Genomic DNA, 16,022 nt, shown 5'->3' on the forward strand with positions numbered 1-16,022 from the left:
GTTACTCAACCCAGGTTTTGCTGTCCTACGACAAAAAGTTGAATTCAAAAAAAGCAAAGTCTGTATAAAATATCCTATTCCATAGAATATTTTTATGAAGAAAGATTTAAAAAATGCATAATCATCATTCTATATAGTACTCAGACACTGAAAAGGCATACACAATGAAATTACTTCTCACCACTGGATTCCGGATATAAAATAATTAGAAATGTGCTAAAAATTACATTACACTTTCATGAAATATGTCTGCCAGGTAAAAATATCAAAATACAGTCTCACACAGGCTGATCATTAAGAGTATAATATTTATTAAATTTCATCATTTATGATCACTTTGGTCATAACCAAATTCACTCACATAAATTTTGACATTTAAAAACAGAACATACTGATTTTTCAACTCTTTTACTTACTTGTACTTTTTAATTCTCATGCAGCACTCATAATTAGGAAATACTGTACATTAACCCTTTCTTATTATGCCTAGTAAGAACTAAAGTTCAGAGAGAGAAAATATGTCAACATAAATTCATTCTCTAAAAGCTGCTCATAGATATATTAGCCAATGTTCCTTCTAATTATAATTTATGATACATTCTTCTGTAAATGTATAATTGTAGTCAAATAACAATAGTTACGATGAGGCAATAATATCATTTCAGGAAAAGGATTACAACAAAAGCTGAAGAGAAGACACCAGAGCATATAAAGCCATTGAGAACACCACATACACTTCAATGTTTTCCACTTTCCAGTTGGAAAGAACAGGCACAGAGTTTTCTTAGCAGACAGTTGTCAGGAGTGCATGAAAACTGGCTTTCATGTCATGTATGCTGAGACTGATGTCACTGAGGAAAACGAGCTGAGTTCATTATCTTTTAGGTCGGTCTATATCATCTATAGCTGCTAAAAGTTTCTGTCTTGCTTTCTTATTGATATGGGATCCTAGGCAAACATTCACCAGATTGGTCAGCTGCTTTGTTGAATATTCCTGCTCAAAGAAAGAATCAGATTTAGTAATAGTAAAGACATGGATCTATCAATGCAATAAAAGAACAGGCAGATATTCGGTTACTGGATAGCTCTGAGCACTTAAACCAGTGACAAAAAGTGGAAATTAGACTTAGGACTCAGAAGAAAAGTTGCTTACTGAGCTCTAAAAACAAGGAATGAGGATAGTGTAATATACACTTAAATCAGGAAGGAATAGGATCTGTTTTAATGTTGAAGGCAATCTGAGGTGCCCTTGCTTGCTTTTTATCACTTCAAAGGACCCATTTTTTGCTTATTTCTGTGGTATTCTTTGTTATTCAATTATCAAAATATACAGGAGTTTCAAACTTTCAAAAATTTGATTACTCTATAAAAAACTTTAGTTGATAAAAACCAACAACCAAAAAAAAAAAAAAAACCCTCCAACTGAACAACAACTTTTCTAAGAGGCAAAAAATGAACATGGTAACAAGAATCAGGCAGTTATTATTTTTAAAACCTGGTATTATAAATGGTAGATAGTGTATAAAACTAAGACTGAGTATCTTTCACTATCCATATCTAACTGGTTCTTGAGTTTCAGACAATGAATTGCTAGGATGAGATTGAAGAGCATTTCATCAGAAATGTTTGCACAATGATTTGGTTCTGGAGGTTGAACATAAAGAGATCAGACAGGGAATGATTATTGTGTGGTATCACCTCTGTCTTTATTTTAAGTAAACACTAAAGACAATACACTTCCAAAGTATGAGGAAGAGTTCGTCTAAAAGCTTAGCAAACTGCTCTGCTTGTATTTCTGCCCTCTTGAGAGCAACTGTCACCACCTGGCAAAGAATTTCATTTAACCAGTCAGCACTCAGTGAGTATCCATTGACATCCAGCACTGGACTTGCCATTGTAGATAGTTTCTCTGGAAAGTTCCTTCTGCTGCTGAGAAATTGTCACTGAATACAGACATTTAATAAGTTAAAGCTCTTCCAAAATACCAACTTAAAAATATTCAGTACCCTACATTAAAACAAGAAAATCCTAAATGGATATTGTTTATTGCACTAAATAATGAATGCTTCAAAGCTGGGCTCTTTCTCAGTATCAACTTGGAAGTATTTACAGCTTATTCAACTAAGTGGATTCTGGCAACATTCAGTAGTCCATCTACATACAGATTTAGCATTTTGGTTCTCAAACGTCATTGGGGCAAAATGTGTGGAAGTTTTCTCAATTCTTGGATTACTTGGTCTGAATCACTGAAAATAACATCTACTTCGATATTTAGCTTCCAACACACAAGTGGGAAGCTCATACAAAATGCATCTAATGCTGATGCTCTAGGCTAAAGTTCATTTCCTCTTTTTACAGAAACTCGGCCTCAAAAGGATAAGTCAGATTAGGTAAATACAAATAATTCTTTATTTTCCTTACCCAAACGAAATAAAATGTTACTTAACTTTTACCTATGATGTTCACAGCCTAAGTAAATGTGAACACTGGATTTATTAAAGCAATAAGATTTAATGATAATTTTTCTATGCTTTGCATATTTTCATTAAATCCATCTTCACATACTGCCTATCCAGACAAATGATATAAGAATCATACAGAAAGGAACCCATACCAAGCAAGTTTAAGTGATGTGTTCTGAGTTAAACTGTGCTGAAAATTCAGTATCCTAAATAAAAATGAACAGTACTTTTCTTTACTTATCTAAACATTCACACAAAAGAAAAATAATCAAATTTGTATCAAAGATAATATTTAATGCTGGGTACACATTAAGTAAGCCATTTAAATAATACCATCAATCATCACTAATAATGGCGCCCTAATGATGTTACCACTGCATTACTGAGAGGTATAAGAAGGTTTGAATTTTATAACAGACTATATAGCTTAGGAATCATTACAATGTTATTGTATTCAATCTTTCTTGATGTTAACCGGCTTTAGTTTTTTCCTGCAACACAATTGCAGGAAAAATATGGTCAATGTTTTGACTTGGCTGTATATCAGATAATTACTGTGAATAGTTCAGAAGGGCTCAAAAGGATTTGATTAGGTAAAGAGCTGTGTATATTGACAGTCTCAGTATTGTAAAGAACTGACCTAAGTAATTTATGTTAAAAAAGCAAATTTTTTTTCATTTTCATGGTTTTGAATTATATAAGATTTCAGACAAGCACAAAGGAAAGGAATGAAAACTTAATTAACTGTTTTCCAACTCACCCTGTGCTCTTTGATCCAGCGTTCCATGTCATTCTCAGTTAGGTAGTAGGCTTTGATATAGGTTTCCACAAATTCTTTATCAGGAATGGGTCTAATATCTGTTAGCTTTTCAAGTTTCATTAAAAACTGTTGAAAATCCAATTGCATCAAGGCACGACCCTCATTACTGCACTTCTTGACGTTGGCATATCTAAGATATACAATAATGAGACAATATAAATAACCATCTCTTCTCTAAACTGCATTTGGATAGACTGTCCAGAAATAAGCGAGTTCAGGAAAAAAAGCACATGAGCCTTGTGTCAGGAGTGAGTTGTGTTCAAGCCCTGTCATTTACCTACCTGGTTAAAAATAATAATAATAAAAAGGTCATTTTTCCCATCTGGTCTTCAAGTTTCCTATTTGCAAAGCAAAGATATCAAGCAACTTCAAGGTTCTTCATTTCTCTACAGACTCTAGTTCTCTGTAGCTAATTGCATTATTGATGAAACTAAGCTTTGAATGTTCCAAAGTAATCCTAGTTTTATTAAACTATTCAATATTGTAACTATTCAACGCAAAGGAAACAAATGAAATAATTCTCCCATGAACACCATACTACTTCCATGATAAAACAATCTGCAGACTTATTCCAATACCCTACACTATTAAAACATTATGCATTTTCAGGTGGATTAGCAATAAGGATAAATATATCAACCTTAACAGTATAGACATATTATTACTCAAATCAGTGTCTCATTTCTTTAATCAATTTTACATACCATGGAAAACTCAACCTTAGGGTTTAAGGGATTTCCCCTAAGAAAATTTGCAAGAAAATCACAAATTATAATATTAAAGTGATCAAGCTTTTTCTCCTAAGTGTTTTATATTGAAGTCTAACATATATTACTCCTTTTTCTACACAAATTTATTGGAAATACTTTTCAGTTGAGATTGTTCCGTTTTTTTTTTGTTTTTTGTTTTTTTTGCCAAGATGATTGTCATTTCATCACCATCACCTTTCTATTAATTTATTCTGCTTTTTGGCTACCAAGGATTAATCTCAGTAGTACTAGACCACTGAGCCACATTCCCAGCCTTACTTTGCATTTTATTTAGAGACAGGGTCTCACTGAATTGTTCAGTACCTTGCTTTTTGCTGAGGCTGGCTTTGAACTCGTAGTCCTCCTGTTTTAGCCCCCCAAACCGCTAGGATTACAGACATGTGCCACTGTGCCCTGCTAATTCATTCTTTTATAACAAATGAGAACTAAGAAGAAATTAGATTAACAAGAGTATGAAAATTCAATTGATGTGTAACTCTAGATTACTGTGCATGATCTTTAAAATAGCTCTATGCCTTTTAGAAATGTTTTAAATGTATTACTGATACTTTTTGTGTTCTAGATGTTGTGGACAGACGAGTGAGTAGCAGAATTACTACTGACTGATCTATAAACTTCACACATAGAAGATTTATAGAGTTTTAACTGACAGAATGATTAACAGGGATACATGGGTTGAGGATTGACTTTGCCATCAGAAATCAGGAGTCCATATGCCTTCTCAACCTTTAAACTTGGACAAGTTATGTACCTTTTTGAACCTTGATTTCTGAGACTAAGTTTTATCACTGATAGACAGAATAACAGTATCTATCAAAAGAAGGTAACTCAGGCTTTGGTGATATAATCCTGTGAAATGTCTGGTTCTATAAATAACAGTGCTAAATAAATGTTGGAAATAATCATTATTATAAAGATATTATTATTAGATAATACTAATAATTTGTTTAATTTTCAGGTAACCATCAGCTTCTGTATTCTTCATTCATCCATTTGCTGATTCTTTGTTACTAAGAAGATAATAAAATACAGAGACAGGCATGGTGAAATTTATGTGTTATTCTCTAATCAGATTCCAAACTTATCTACTATTTGTTGTTATTTCTACCAATTCTCTCCATCCATTACTGCTAACATTTAATGCTATTCATGTATTTTATTGTTTAAGAAACAGGGTGCTGCCCAGAAAAACTTACCCTTCCACAATAGTCCTATTAGCCAATCGTATACAATGTTCCCAAAGTGTATTAGATACAGGCAAGGGTATCCGAACTCTCTTAGAAACTTCATTTAACCTTCTGTTAAACTGCTCAAATTCCTAAGAAGACAAAAGTTATGGCCTTATGTGATTATCATTATAAAAAAATATCAGAGAGCTTTCCCATAAAAGTGAATGAAGAAAATAACAAAGACTTAGAATCAAACCAAGCAAAACAAAAAGAGACCAATGCCAGAGATAATTTAGATGTAATATACAGATTTTAAAATTATGAACAGATTATGTATAGTACAGAATACACTCCATTTTATCTTTAACAATGTTCAAATGTATCTATAACTCAAAATTGCCAATGGTTGTCACAATGAACTAAAAGAGCTAAATGAACAAAATTTGGTTTTTAAAAAATCTTTTGAGAAACCCAGTTTGAAAACAAAAAACAAAACAAAAAAATAAGCCTTCAACTCAAAGTTAATTATTTCTAATTTGTGGTTATACTCTTTGGAAAGCAATCTGAAAAATTATTCCTTTCCTTAAACATTCTGTGAAACTAAATAAATTCTAATATACCAAATAATTTAAAAGTCATAACTACAAATTTTTAGTACAAAGAAAAAATATTTTTCTATTTCCTACCAAAGACCTAGAATATTTTTATTGTCTGTCAACATTTATGACATACCTGTTAAACACACACATACATACACACACACACACACACACACACACACAAATTGATTAACCTCAATAATTCCATAAAAGCAGTAGATAATGCATCCTTCAATGAACGGTCTCTTTGTACTATTATCAACTAAATATGTTCATTTATAAAAATAAAGACTGCTGACCCTTTCTTGGCAATTTATTTCAAATAAAGTGAAAGCTTAAAATTATGTTTTAATTATGTTTTCTGAATAGAGAAGCAACACAATATTAAGTTAGAGCTGATGTATGTTCAAATGTTCCAATGTGAAAGAAAAAATAGCAAATCTGATCATCTCCAGTCAACCAACTATGTAACGATTAATGCGTTATCTTTTTCTCTTTTGCTACTTCTTAAACCACAATTTTCTTACTGACTCATTTTTAACAATTGCTTGCTTTAAATTATTTTTTAAAATGGACTGCCAATTCACTAAGCTTATCTATGAAAATTAGAGTTAAATAAATAATTGCTCTTCATCTATTGTTGCATTTCACGAATCTAGCAGAGCAGTAGTATTTTTTAGTTATTTATTCATTTGCTATGATAAATAGCTTTGGATTTCAAGAGTCACACAATCTAACACTTCTCATTAATACCTATTTTAAAAATAAAGCTATATGCTTCCTGTAAAAAATGACATTCTACTTATTGCTAAATTCAATGTCCAAGAATGCTGGCTGTTAAATGAATAATAAAACTTTTTCATTCTACAATTCTCTGGGGACAACAAAAGCAGGCTTTCACCTGATTTAAACTTGGAAAAGTAATAGTGAAAGAATAAAAGTTCTCATAGATAATTAACTTTTTGCTTAAAGAAGGCCTTACTTAAGTTGCGCAGAGTTGGGTTCAAGTTAATAACCTGAATAACTCTAATTGTTATAGGTTCTTCTCTATAATAATCATGTTTCTTAGAATTAAGAATAATTGAAGCCACTAGCCTCCTTCTACTATCACATATAATCACTGAGTGTATAAGTTTTCTTTCTTGCATCCCTGTGAGTACTACAGTTGGCATATGCTGTGGTCTGAATGTCCGTGTTCCCCCAAAATTCATACGGGGAAATCCCAACTCCCAGGGTGATGGTGTATTAGCAGTGGGGCCTTCTAGAAGACAATTAGATCAGGAGAGTAGATCTCTCATGGAGAGAAATAGTGCTTTTATAAAAGAGGCCCCATCAATGAGGTGAAAAGAGAGCCTACATTTTAGATGTAAATTTTTTCCACACACGTCAGACAGAGCACTAATCTCCAGAATATATAAAGAACTCAAACAACTTAACACCAAAAAAAAAAAAAAAAAAAAAAAAAAAACCAAACAACCCAATCAATAAACGGGCTAAGGAGCTGAACAAACACTTCTCAGAAGATATACATTCAACCAACAAATATATAAAAAAATGTCCAACATCTCTAGTAATTAGAGAAATGCAAATCAAAACTACTCTAAGATTTCATGTCACACCAGTCAGAATGGCAGTTATTAAGAACACAGACATTTTAATTATTTCTTGCCTTCTACTTCTTTTGCTGTTGTTTTGCTCTTCTTTTTCTAGGATTTTGAGATGAAGTGTGAGATCATTTATTTGTTGTTTTTTTCTTTTTTTAAGGAATGAACTCCAAGCAATGAATTTTCCTCTTAGAACTGCTTTCAATGTGTCCCACAGATTCCGATATGTTGTGTCTGTGTTTTCATTTATCTCTAAGAATTTTTTAATTTCCTCCTTGATGTCTTCTATAACCCATTGATCATTCAGTAACCTATTGTTCATTCTGCATATTATTATTATTATTATTATTTTGCAGCACTATTTATCACTTGACATTACATGTCAATTCATCCGTTTGCTGCTGTCTCTGCTCTGGTATGTAAATTCCCTGAGGGCACGTAAGTTCCTTAATTCACAATTATATTGCCAGTATTTCTACTAGAGCATGACACATGTCAGGTTATCTATTAATATCTATTCATACATAAATTGAAAAAAAATACAGTATGATTCTTTCCAGGAAACTTATAAATGCAAGTCACTGAATACAAAGAGCTATTTGCATGACATGTTGCAAAAGTAATGATTCATAGAAAAAATAACTTGAAATTATCAAGGACAAGGTCACTTGCTATTGATTATACACACTAAACTATAGAAATAACATCTAACTAAACAGAAATATCTTCTTGACTCAGTGGACTATGACCACTCCTATTTGATTACAGAACTTGAAATTTTAGCCAGAGCAATTAGGCAAGGTGATTAAAGAGATACAAATAGGCAAAGACAAAGTTAAATTGTTTCTGTTTTTAGTCATGATCCTATATTTAGAAAACCCTCCACCACCCTGCTAAAAAAAAAAAAAAAAAAAAAAAAAGCCTCCACCAAAGAACTTCTGGATGTAATAAACAAACTCAGCAAAGTAGGAGAATATAAAATGGACACACAAAAATCAGTAGCTTTTCTGTATGCCAATAATGAACCTGATGAAAAAGAAATTAAGAAAACAATCTCATTCACAATAGTCTCAAAAAGAAAAAAAATCTTGGAATACATCTAACCAAGGAGGCAAAAGACCTGTACAATGAAAATTATAAATGCTAAAGAAACTGAAAAAGATATAAGATGGAAAGACCTCCCATGTTCTTGGATAGGCCGAATTTATATTGTTAAAATGGACATATTATCAAAGGTGATCTCTAGATTGGATGCATTCCCCATCAAAATACCAATGACATTTTTCACAGGACTAGACAAAGCAGCCCTAAAATTCATTTGGAAGAATAAAAGATCCATATCAAAGTCATTCTAAACAATAACAGCAATGCTGAAGGCATCATAATTCGTGATCTCAAATTATACTACAAAGCAAGAGTTAAAAAAAGAAAGAAAAAAGAAACAAGAAACAGACATGAAGACCAATGGAAAAGAATAGAAGATACAGAGAAAAGTCCACATAGTTACAGTCAGTCATCTGATACTCTACAAAGATACCAAAAACATACACTGGAGGAAAGACAGCCTTTTAAACAAATTGTGCTAGGAAAACTGGAACTACTTATATAAAAAAATCAAACTAGATCTCCTAGAAAAATGAAACTAATCTTTATCTCTCACCATGCACAAAAGTCAACTCAACGTGTATCAAAGACCAAAGAATCTGACCAGAAACTCTGCAAGTGCTAGAAGAAAATACAGGGTCAACACTCCAACATGTAGGTGCAGGCACTGATTTCCATGATTCCTAAAGCTAAAGAAATAAAATCAAGAATCAGTAATGAGATGCCATCAAATTAAAAAGCTTCTGTATAACAAACAAGAGTGCGAATATAGAGCTGACAGAATATGAGAAGCTACTCTTCTGGTACAGAATTAATATGCAGAATATATAAAGAACTTCAAAAAACAAACAAAACCAGAATCCATATAACCCAATCAAGAAATGGGCAAATTTAAACTTGACAGGAATTTCTCAAAAGAAATGAAAACGGGCAACCAATAAATGAAAAACATTCAACATTCTTAGAAATCAAGGAAATGCAAATCAAAACTCACTGAGATTTCATCTCACTTCAGTTAGAATGGCATTCAAGAATACAAATAATTTTAAATTCTGGCAAGGATGCAGGGAAGAAGAATACTTATATGTTGCTGGTGGAACTGCAAATTAATACACCCACTTTGGAAATCAGTATGGAGATTTATCAAAAAACAAGGAATAGACCCATATGACCCAGGTATCCCACTCCTCAGTATTTATCCAAAAGAACTAAAATCAGCACACCATAGGTGACACATGCATTCCTACATTCACAGCAGCACAATTCCCAATAGCCAAGTTATGGAACCAGTCTAGGTAAACATGAACAGAATGGATAAAGAAAATGTCTCTCTCTCTCTCTCTCTCTCTCTCTCACACACACACACACACACAGACAACATGTATGTATATGTATCTATATATGTATGTATTTGTGTGGATGTGTGTGTATAAAATGGCATTTTATTCAGTCATAAAGAAAAATAAAATTATGTCATTTGGTGGTAAATGCCTGGAACTGGAGAACATCATACCTTTAACAATGCATCTACGTATATGTTATGCTGTGACATGATTTCTTTTACATCCCATTTCACATTAGCCATTAGGAGCAGCATCTGTTCATAATCGATGGCTTTACCGGCTACAATCCAATAAATTGGTTTGCGTAATTCACTAGCAGTTGAGACTGTCTAAAATACATTTTACAGAAATGAAGACAATTACTTTTTAATTTATAATGAACATTTTGCCAGTTTTAGCATCTATCATATCTAAAAATAAAAATAAAACACTATATTTGGAGACTTGAATTATGAAAGTATTTTAATGAGAGGGCCAAGCCCTTACTCAAAATACAATTTTGAGATACTGAATAAACTTGAAACCATTAACATTACAATTACAAGGGACCTGGAGATTTTCATGAAGATTAGGAACTATTACTCAGACCCTTCCACTTATCTCCATTTCCACTCCCAGTACCTGACCATTATCTCTCACTTGCATACTTGAGTCTTCAACTGGTTTCCTGACCCTAGCCTTATCATCAAAGACCACTCTTCACCCCGCCCCCAACATACTCCTTCTTAAACACACACCTGAAAATGCTCACCTGTTTCAATCCCTCCAATAGCTTCCTGGTGCCCTGAGAATCAAGTCCAACTCCAGAGAGAGAGAGAGCATTTTCTATAATATTGCTCCCACATGTCACTCTAGCCCTCATCCACACTCTGACAAGTTTAGTTTCCCCAGCTGATACAGGCACCATGCTCTCTCTCATCTTCTGGTCTTGATACATCCTGTTCCCTTAATTTGGAATATGTCCCAAAATCACTCTTTCCACCTGGCTGGTCCAGCTTCCTCCACACAGGCTTCTCTCAACTACAACTCTCTCCTTCTCTGTCTGAGTTAAATATGCTGACATGGCTTTTTTCCTTCATAATAAACATTTACTATGCATTATTATAAATATAGTTTTATTATAACTTGGCTTTCTCTTTCTCTCTCACTAGGTTAAAAGTTCTAGGAGGTGCTTACTAAGTATTTACTTAACACAGGAATCCATGACTGAATGTTTTATCCAGTTCTCCTGGGACCTGGAGACTGATCTCTAGTAAAAAAAAACAAAAGCAACCTAATAATCTGTGACAGTCCTATCTTGCTCACAATTGAAATGACAAAAACCATCTCTGACCTGAGAATAAAACTGCTGCAGAAAGGGCTTTTTGACTGCTGGCATCACAGCATCCAGATGTGGCTGAAGGAATTCAAACTGTTCAGCCAGGAATACCCTAAAGAAAATAAATAATCACTGTGTAAACAAACCTTGCAGGATTTAGAGACTGCCAATGGTTTTTGTATAAGTAATCTTTTAAAATCTCAAAGCAAAACTTTAACAATTAGACTTATATTCCCATTTAATGGAAGCATTCTTGCTGACGCCAAGGGTGAGTTCATGTAACACTGATAATATATGTAGAGTTTATGTAGAATCTTCAGTTATTGATAGGAATACATAAAGCATATCATAACAGTTTTTAAAGTTTTACCTAAAGCAAGAATTATGCTGTTGAAGATCAAAATCTATAAGACTTCATTCCTTTCATTTGTATAACTGATAACTAACCATGCAGTTTTAAAAATCAATTGGTACTCTATGTTAGCATATATTTCTAAGAACCAGGTAAGTGATATTTAAAAGTGGCAGTCATATACAGCTAGAAAACTAATTATACATGTTCACCTTTCTAACTTTTCTTCCATACTTAATGACAAAGTAACTGTGTTTTTTTTCCTACTGTTGTTGTTTTGATTTGTTTTTGTTTTTAACAACTTACAGGGATTCCGTGGCTACTACTCTTTCTGCCAACCCATACAATGAATCCCCAGATGTCAAAACCACAAGGTGACTGAGGTGTGGGCTGGGTACCTTCTCCTTTCTTTCTTCTGCTGCTGTGAGTGTGGCAGTAGGATCAGCTGAAACTTCCTGAAAATACAACACACATATTTTACATAACACCTGAAACAGCATATCTAATGATAACAAACTCATGCGGTTTGACAAAATTAGAATTGCAATTAAAACACACATTGGCATACATTAATTACACTTAGTTTTAGCTCTTTTTCTCCCCCTGCTTTTTGGTTTTGTAACTATTGAAACTTTCCATTTTAAACTAAGTGAAAATTATTCTGTAGATCACACAACACTATATGCTATCTTCCAAGCAAGACCATGAGTCTGCCAACAGAATGGATCTTTATGAATCAAGTTTCATAGCAACAATAAGATGCCCCTCAAGAACTTATACATGAGGAAAATGAAATTGATCCTTCATAACCAAGCTGGCAAAATCATAAAGTAGGGTTTGATTAACCATTTCACACCCAAATCTTCATCAAGGTGACCTCGGTATAATCTCCAGAAAAAAGGCAGAACTACAAGGTAGGAGTAAACTGACAAACTACATTATATATGTCTGGGAAGAGATTTTTCTTGAGAAGGAAAGAGATGTACAGAGCAGGGTGTGCTGGGCTTCTCAGTACTGTCCAGGAGATAAGCAATAAATAGCCACATAGTCAACAGGAAGGAGGCAGCCTAACCTGAGACCAGGAAAACTCATTAGACTGTAGATCTGTTTTATTTTTATCTGATGCCGTTTTCACTAGCAATCCTTTCATTACTAATTTATCTTTCCAGTATTTTGATGTCAGGCAAGGAATAATTTGAATGTGAGTTATATACCTTCTTGGAACTCACAGAAAAATATCCTGTATTACAAACAGCCTGTTGCTTGTTTTGAGACTTAGGTATTAATTAAGAAGGCACTAAACTGGCCACCTGGAGTAGCTGACAGAGGACTGCTGCCAGTTCGGTTCACAGACATACATTCAGGTGAGCAAGCTAATTATGAAGGAATGCTGTTTAGAATACTGACATCATCATATGCCCAAAGTTGCTCATTCAATGTCAGAGAAAGAGAATCTTGTTGTTTTGGAGGCAGTCAAGCTGATGATATCACAACTGCACTGTAAAAAGAACAACTTCATGGGAGCATGGGTCTAAACAAATGACTTGAAGCAATACTAATGATATTATAATATTAAAGTCCCTTTACGGTGTGAGATCTCGAAGAACTTTCATAACCAAATACATTTCTATTAACAAGTAGCTTGAATTAGAAATGGAAATTATAATCTTAGTTTTCCTAATAATGACATGGCAACAAACTCTATTCATTATGTTTCGAAAAGAAACTCCAGAAGAGAAATGTGCAAGAAAAAAATAGAATAAATACTAAGCAGATGTGCTATTTTTGAAATTTACCTGGATATAGGTAACTTTTGACCTTATCCAATCCTTTAGTAAAATGTTTTAAATTTTTGATTGAATAATAGAATGACAGGGACAAAAGAGATGATAAACATTATTATCTGCAGTTCATGTACTATTTTCAATATGGAAAACATTAAATGGTTATGGGAATTTCAAGGTAAGAATATGAATGGACAGCACAATTAAATGCAAATATAAGTAAAAAATTGCCAAAAGACTCTCAAAGGAAATTTTAGCACAAAAATTGGATGTAAACAAATCTAAACGTGTACAAAAATGTAAATCTAGATTACTGCTTGAAGAAATGCTATAATCCCAAATAGCCAACATTTTCCAGGTGAATAAAAATATTGGCAATTACGTAAGATCCTGGAATTATGATTTATTTTTATAAATTCAGTAAAATACAAATTGCAAAACCTTTGAAATTAGAAAATGATATTATTTTCAAAAATTCCTTTTAATTTCCTATCTTCTTTTAAAGATAGTCTCTCTCAATCTCTCATTACTTAATTAGTGCTTAAAACTTATCTGGAGGGCTGGGGATGTGGCTCAAGCGGTAGTGCACTTGCCTGGCATGCACGGGGGGCGCTGGTTTCGATCCTCAGCACCACATAAAAATAAAATAAAGATGTTGTGTCTACCAAAAACAAAAAAGCAAACATTAAAAAATCCCCACTTCTCTCTTAAAAAAAAAAAAAAACCCTTATCTGGAGTATAACTGTTCTTCCTCTAGAGAGAATGATGATTATAGAACTGTGCAAGTTAATCAATGTTACATCCCCTTTATTTATTTGCCTCAGTTAGAAAGGGAGCAAATACACTCAAGCAAAAGAAAACAAAACATAATTCATGAAATTAGTGTATGATACCAACTGGTTGCCTGTACTATTCAATTCTAGGGGCTTTTTAATAACTGTCTAAATGAGAAACCTTGGAATCACTCATAACTGCCACTCCTCCTCACCTTCCATATATATTCCATCACTAAAAAATTAAACAGACACTTCTCTTTCTTAGTTCCTTTGTGATGTCACTACTTAGTTGGGCCTCCCATCCTTTGACAGTCATAACTGAACTAATCCAAATAAATAAATTTAAATAACAGATAATGATGAATAAGTAATTATTACTTGTAATAAAATAAACAGAATCTCTGAATAGGCATTTATTGCTATACTGTTGCTATATCCCATAGGTTAATAGGGTATAAAAGAATAAAACTGGATGCATCCCACTACCTGACTTCAAAATATGCTACAAACTACAAAAACAACAACCCCCCCCCACCAAAAAAAAAAAAAAAAAACAGCACAGTACTGGCATAAAAATAGACACAGAGACCAATGCAAAAGAATAAAGAATTCAGAAATAAATCCACACACTTATGGACAATTGATTTAGGCAAAGATGCCAAAAATATACAATGGAGAAAGGTCAGACTTTTCAACAGATGGTTTCGGGAAAACTGTATATCCCCATGCAGAAGAATGAGGCTAGACCTTCTCTCTCCCTAATACATAATACATAAATAGATTTGACTGAAATGTAAGACCTGAATTATGAAACTACTAGAAGAAAACAGAGGAAATACTTCAGACACTGGAAAGGGCAAGGATTTTTCAGACAAGACCCCAAAAGCAGAAATAACAAAGGCAAATATGGACAAATTGCATCAAAATAATAAGCTTCTACCCAGCAAAGAGAATAACAAGCAGAGAGATGACCTATAGAATAAGAGAAAAACTTAAAACTGATGAAAGGTTAATATCCAGAACGTAAGGAACACAAAACAACTCCAAAGGAAAAAAAATCCAAGCAAGTAATATTATTTAAAAATGAACAAAAGACCAAATACACATTTCTCAAAAGGTACACAAATGTTGAATAAGTACATGAGAAAATACTCAAAAATCACTAATAATCAGGGAAATGGAAATAAAAACCACAATGAGATATTACCACACTCCAAGAATTACTAATATCAAAAAGACAAAAGACAATAGGCATTGGTGGTGGGAATGTAATCCAGTATAGCCATCAGGGAAAAAGTATGGAGACTCTATATTTGTATGTGTGTGTGTGTGCATGTGTGTGTGTGTGTGTGTGTGTGTGTGATGCTGGGGAAGAATGCAGGGCAAGCACTCTATTGAGATACACCCCCACAGTCCTCCCAAGGAAATTAAAAACACAAATACCATATAATCCAGCAACATTACTATTGGATATATATTCAAAGGAAATGAAATCAGTACATTAAAGAAATATCTACGTCCCCAAGTTTATGCAGCGCTACTCACAATAGTAAAGCTATGGGACTAAACTAATTATATATGGATGAACAAAGAAAATGTGATACATATACACAATGAAATACTTACTATTCGAGTTATAAAGAATGAATCCTCTCATTTGTGACAACCTGGACAAACCTGGAGAACACTACATTAAGTCAAAAAAGACATGCACACAAAGGCAAGTACCATGTGATCTCAATCATATGTGGAATTTAAAGAAGCAGAGAGTAGAAGACTGGCTGCCGTTGACTGGGGAAAGGAGGGAAAAGGGCACAGAGAGGTACAGATTGGCCAACAGATACAAATTTACAGATTCACAGTTGTAAATTTACAGGAGTAAGTTCTGGTATTCTACTGCACAGCTGTAGACTATGGTCAA

At 33.3% G+C, this 16,022-nt stretch overlaps 1 protein-coding gene across 1 annotated transcript in view; it reads right to left on the minus strand.

Annotated features, from left to right (window-relative positions):
• Positions 1 to 297: 297 nt before the first annotated feature.
• VPS50 (VPS50 subunit of EARP/GARPII complex) overlaps positions 298 to 16,022 on the minus strand; it is a 116,653-nt gene continuing 100,928 nt past the window's right edge. Inside the window, exons 23-28 of the mRNA XM_081283730.1 lie at positions 11,848 to 11,996; positions 11,205 to 11,301; positions 10,042 to 10,200; positions 5,249 to 5,370; positions 3,223 to 3,412; positions 298 to 994 (exon numbers count right to left, since the gene is read on the minus strand). Coding sequence (XP_081139856.1) covers positions 875 to 994; positions 3,223 to 3,412; positions 5,249 to 5,370; positions 10,042 to 10,200; positions 11,205 to 11,301; positions 11,848 to 11,996 — 837 coding nt within the window. The 3' untranslated portion in view covers positions 298 to 874. The remainder of the gene's footprint in view (positions 995 to 3,222; positions 3,413 to 5,248; positions 5,371 to 10,041; positions 10,201 to 11,204; positions 11,302 to 11,847; positions 11,997 to 16,022) is intronic.

Source organism: Spermophilus citellus, assembly GCF_964194105.1.
Source record: "Spermophilus citellus genome assembly, chromosome: 3".
Classification (NCBI taxonomy): Eukaryota; Metazoa; Chordata; class Mammalia; order Rodentia; family Sciuridae; genus Spermophilus; species Spermophilus citellus.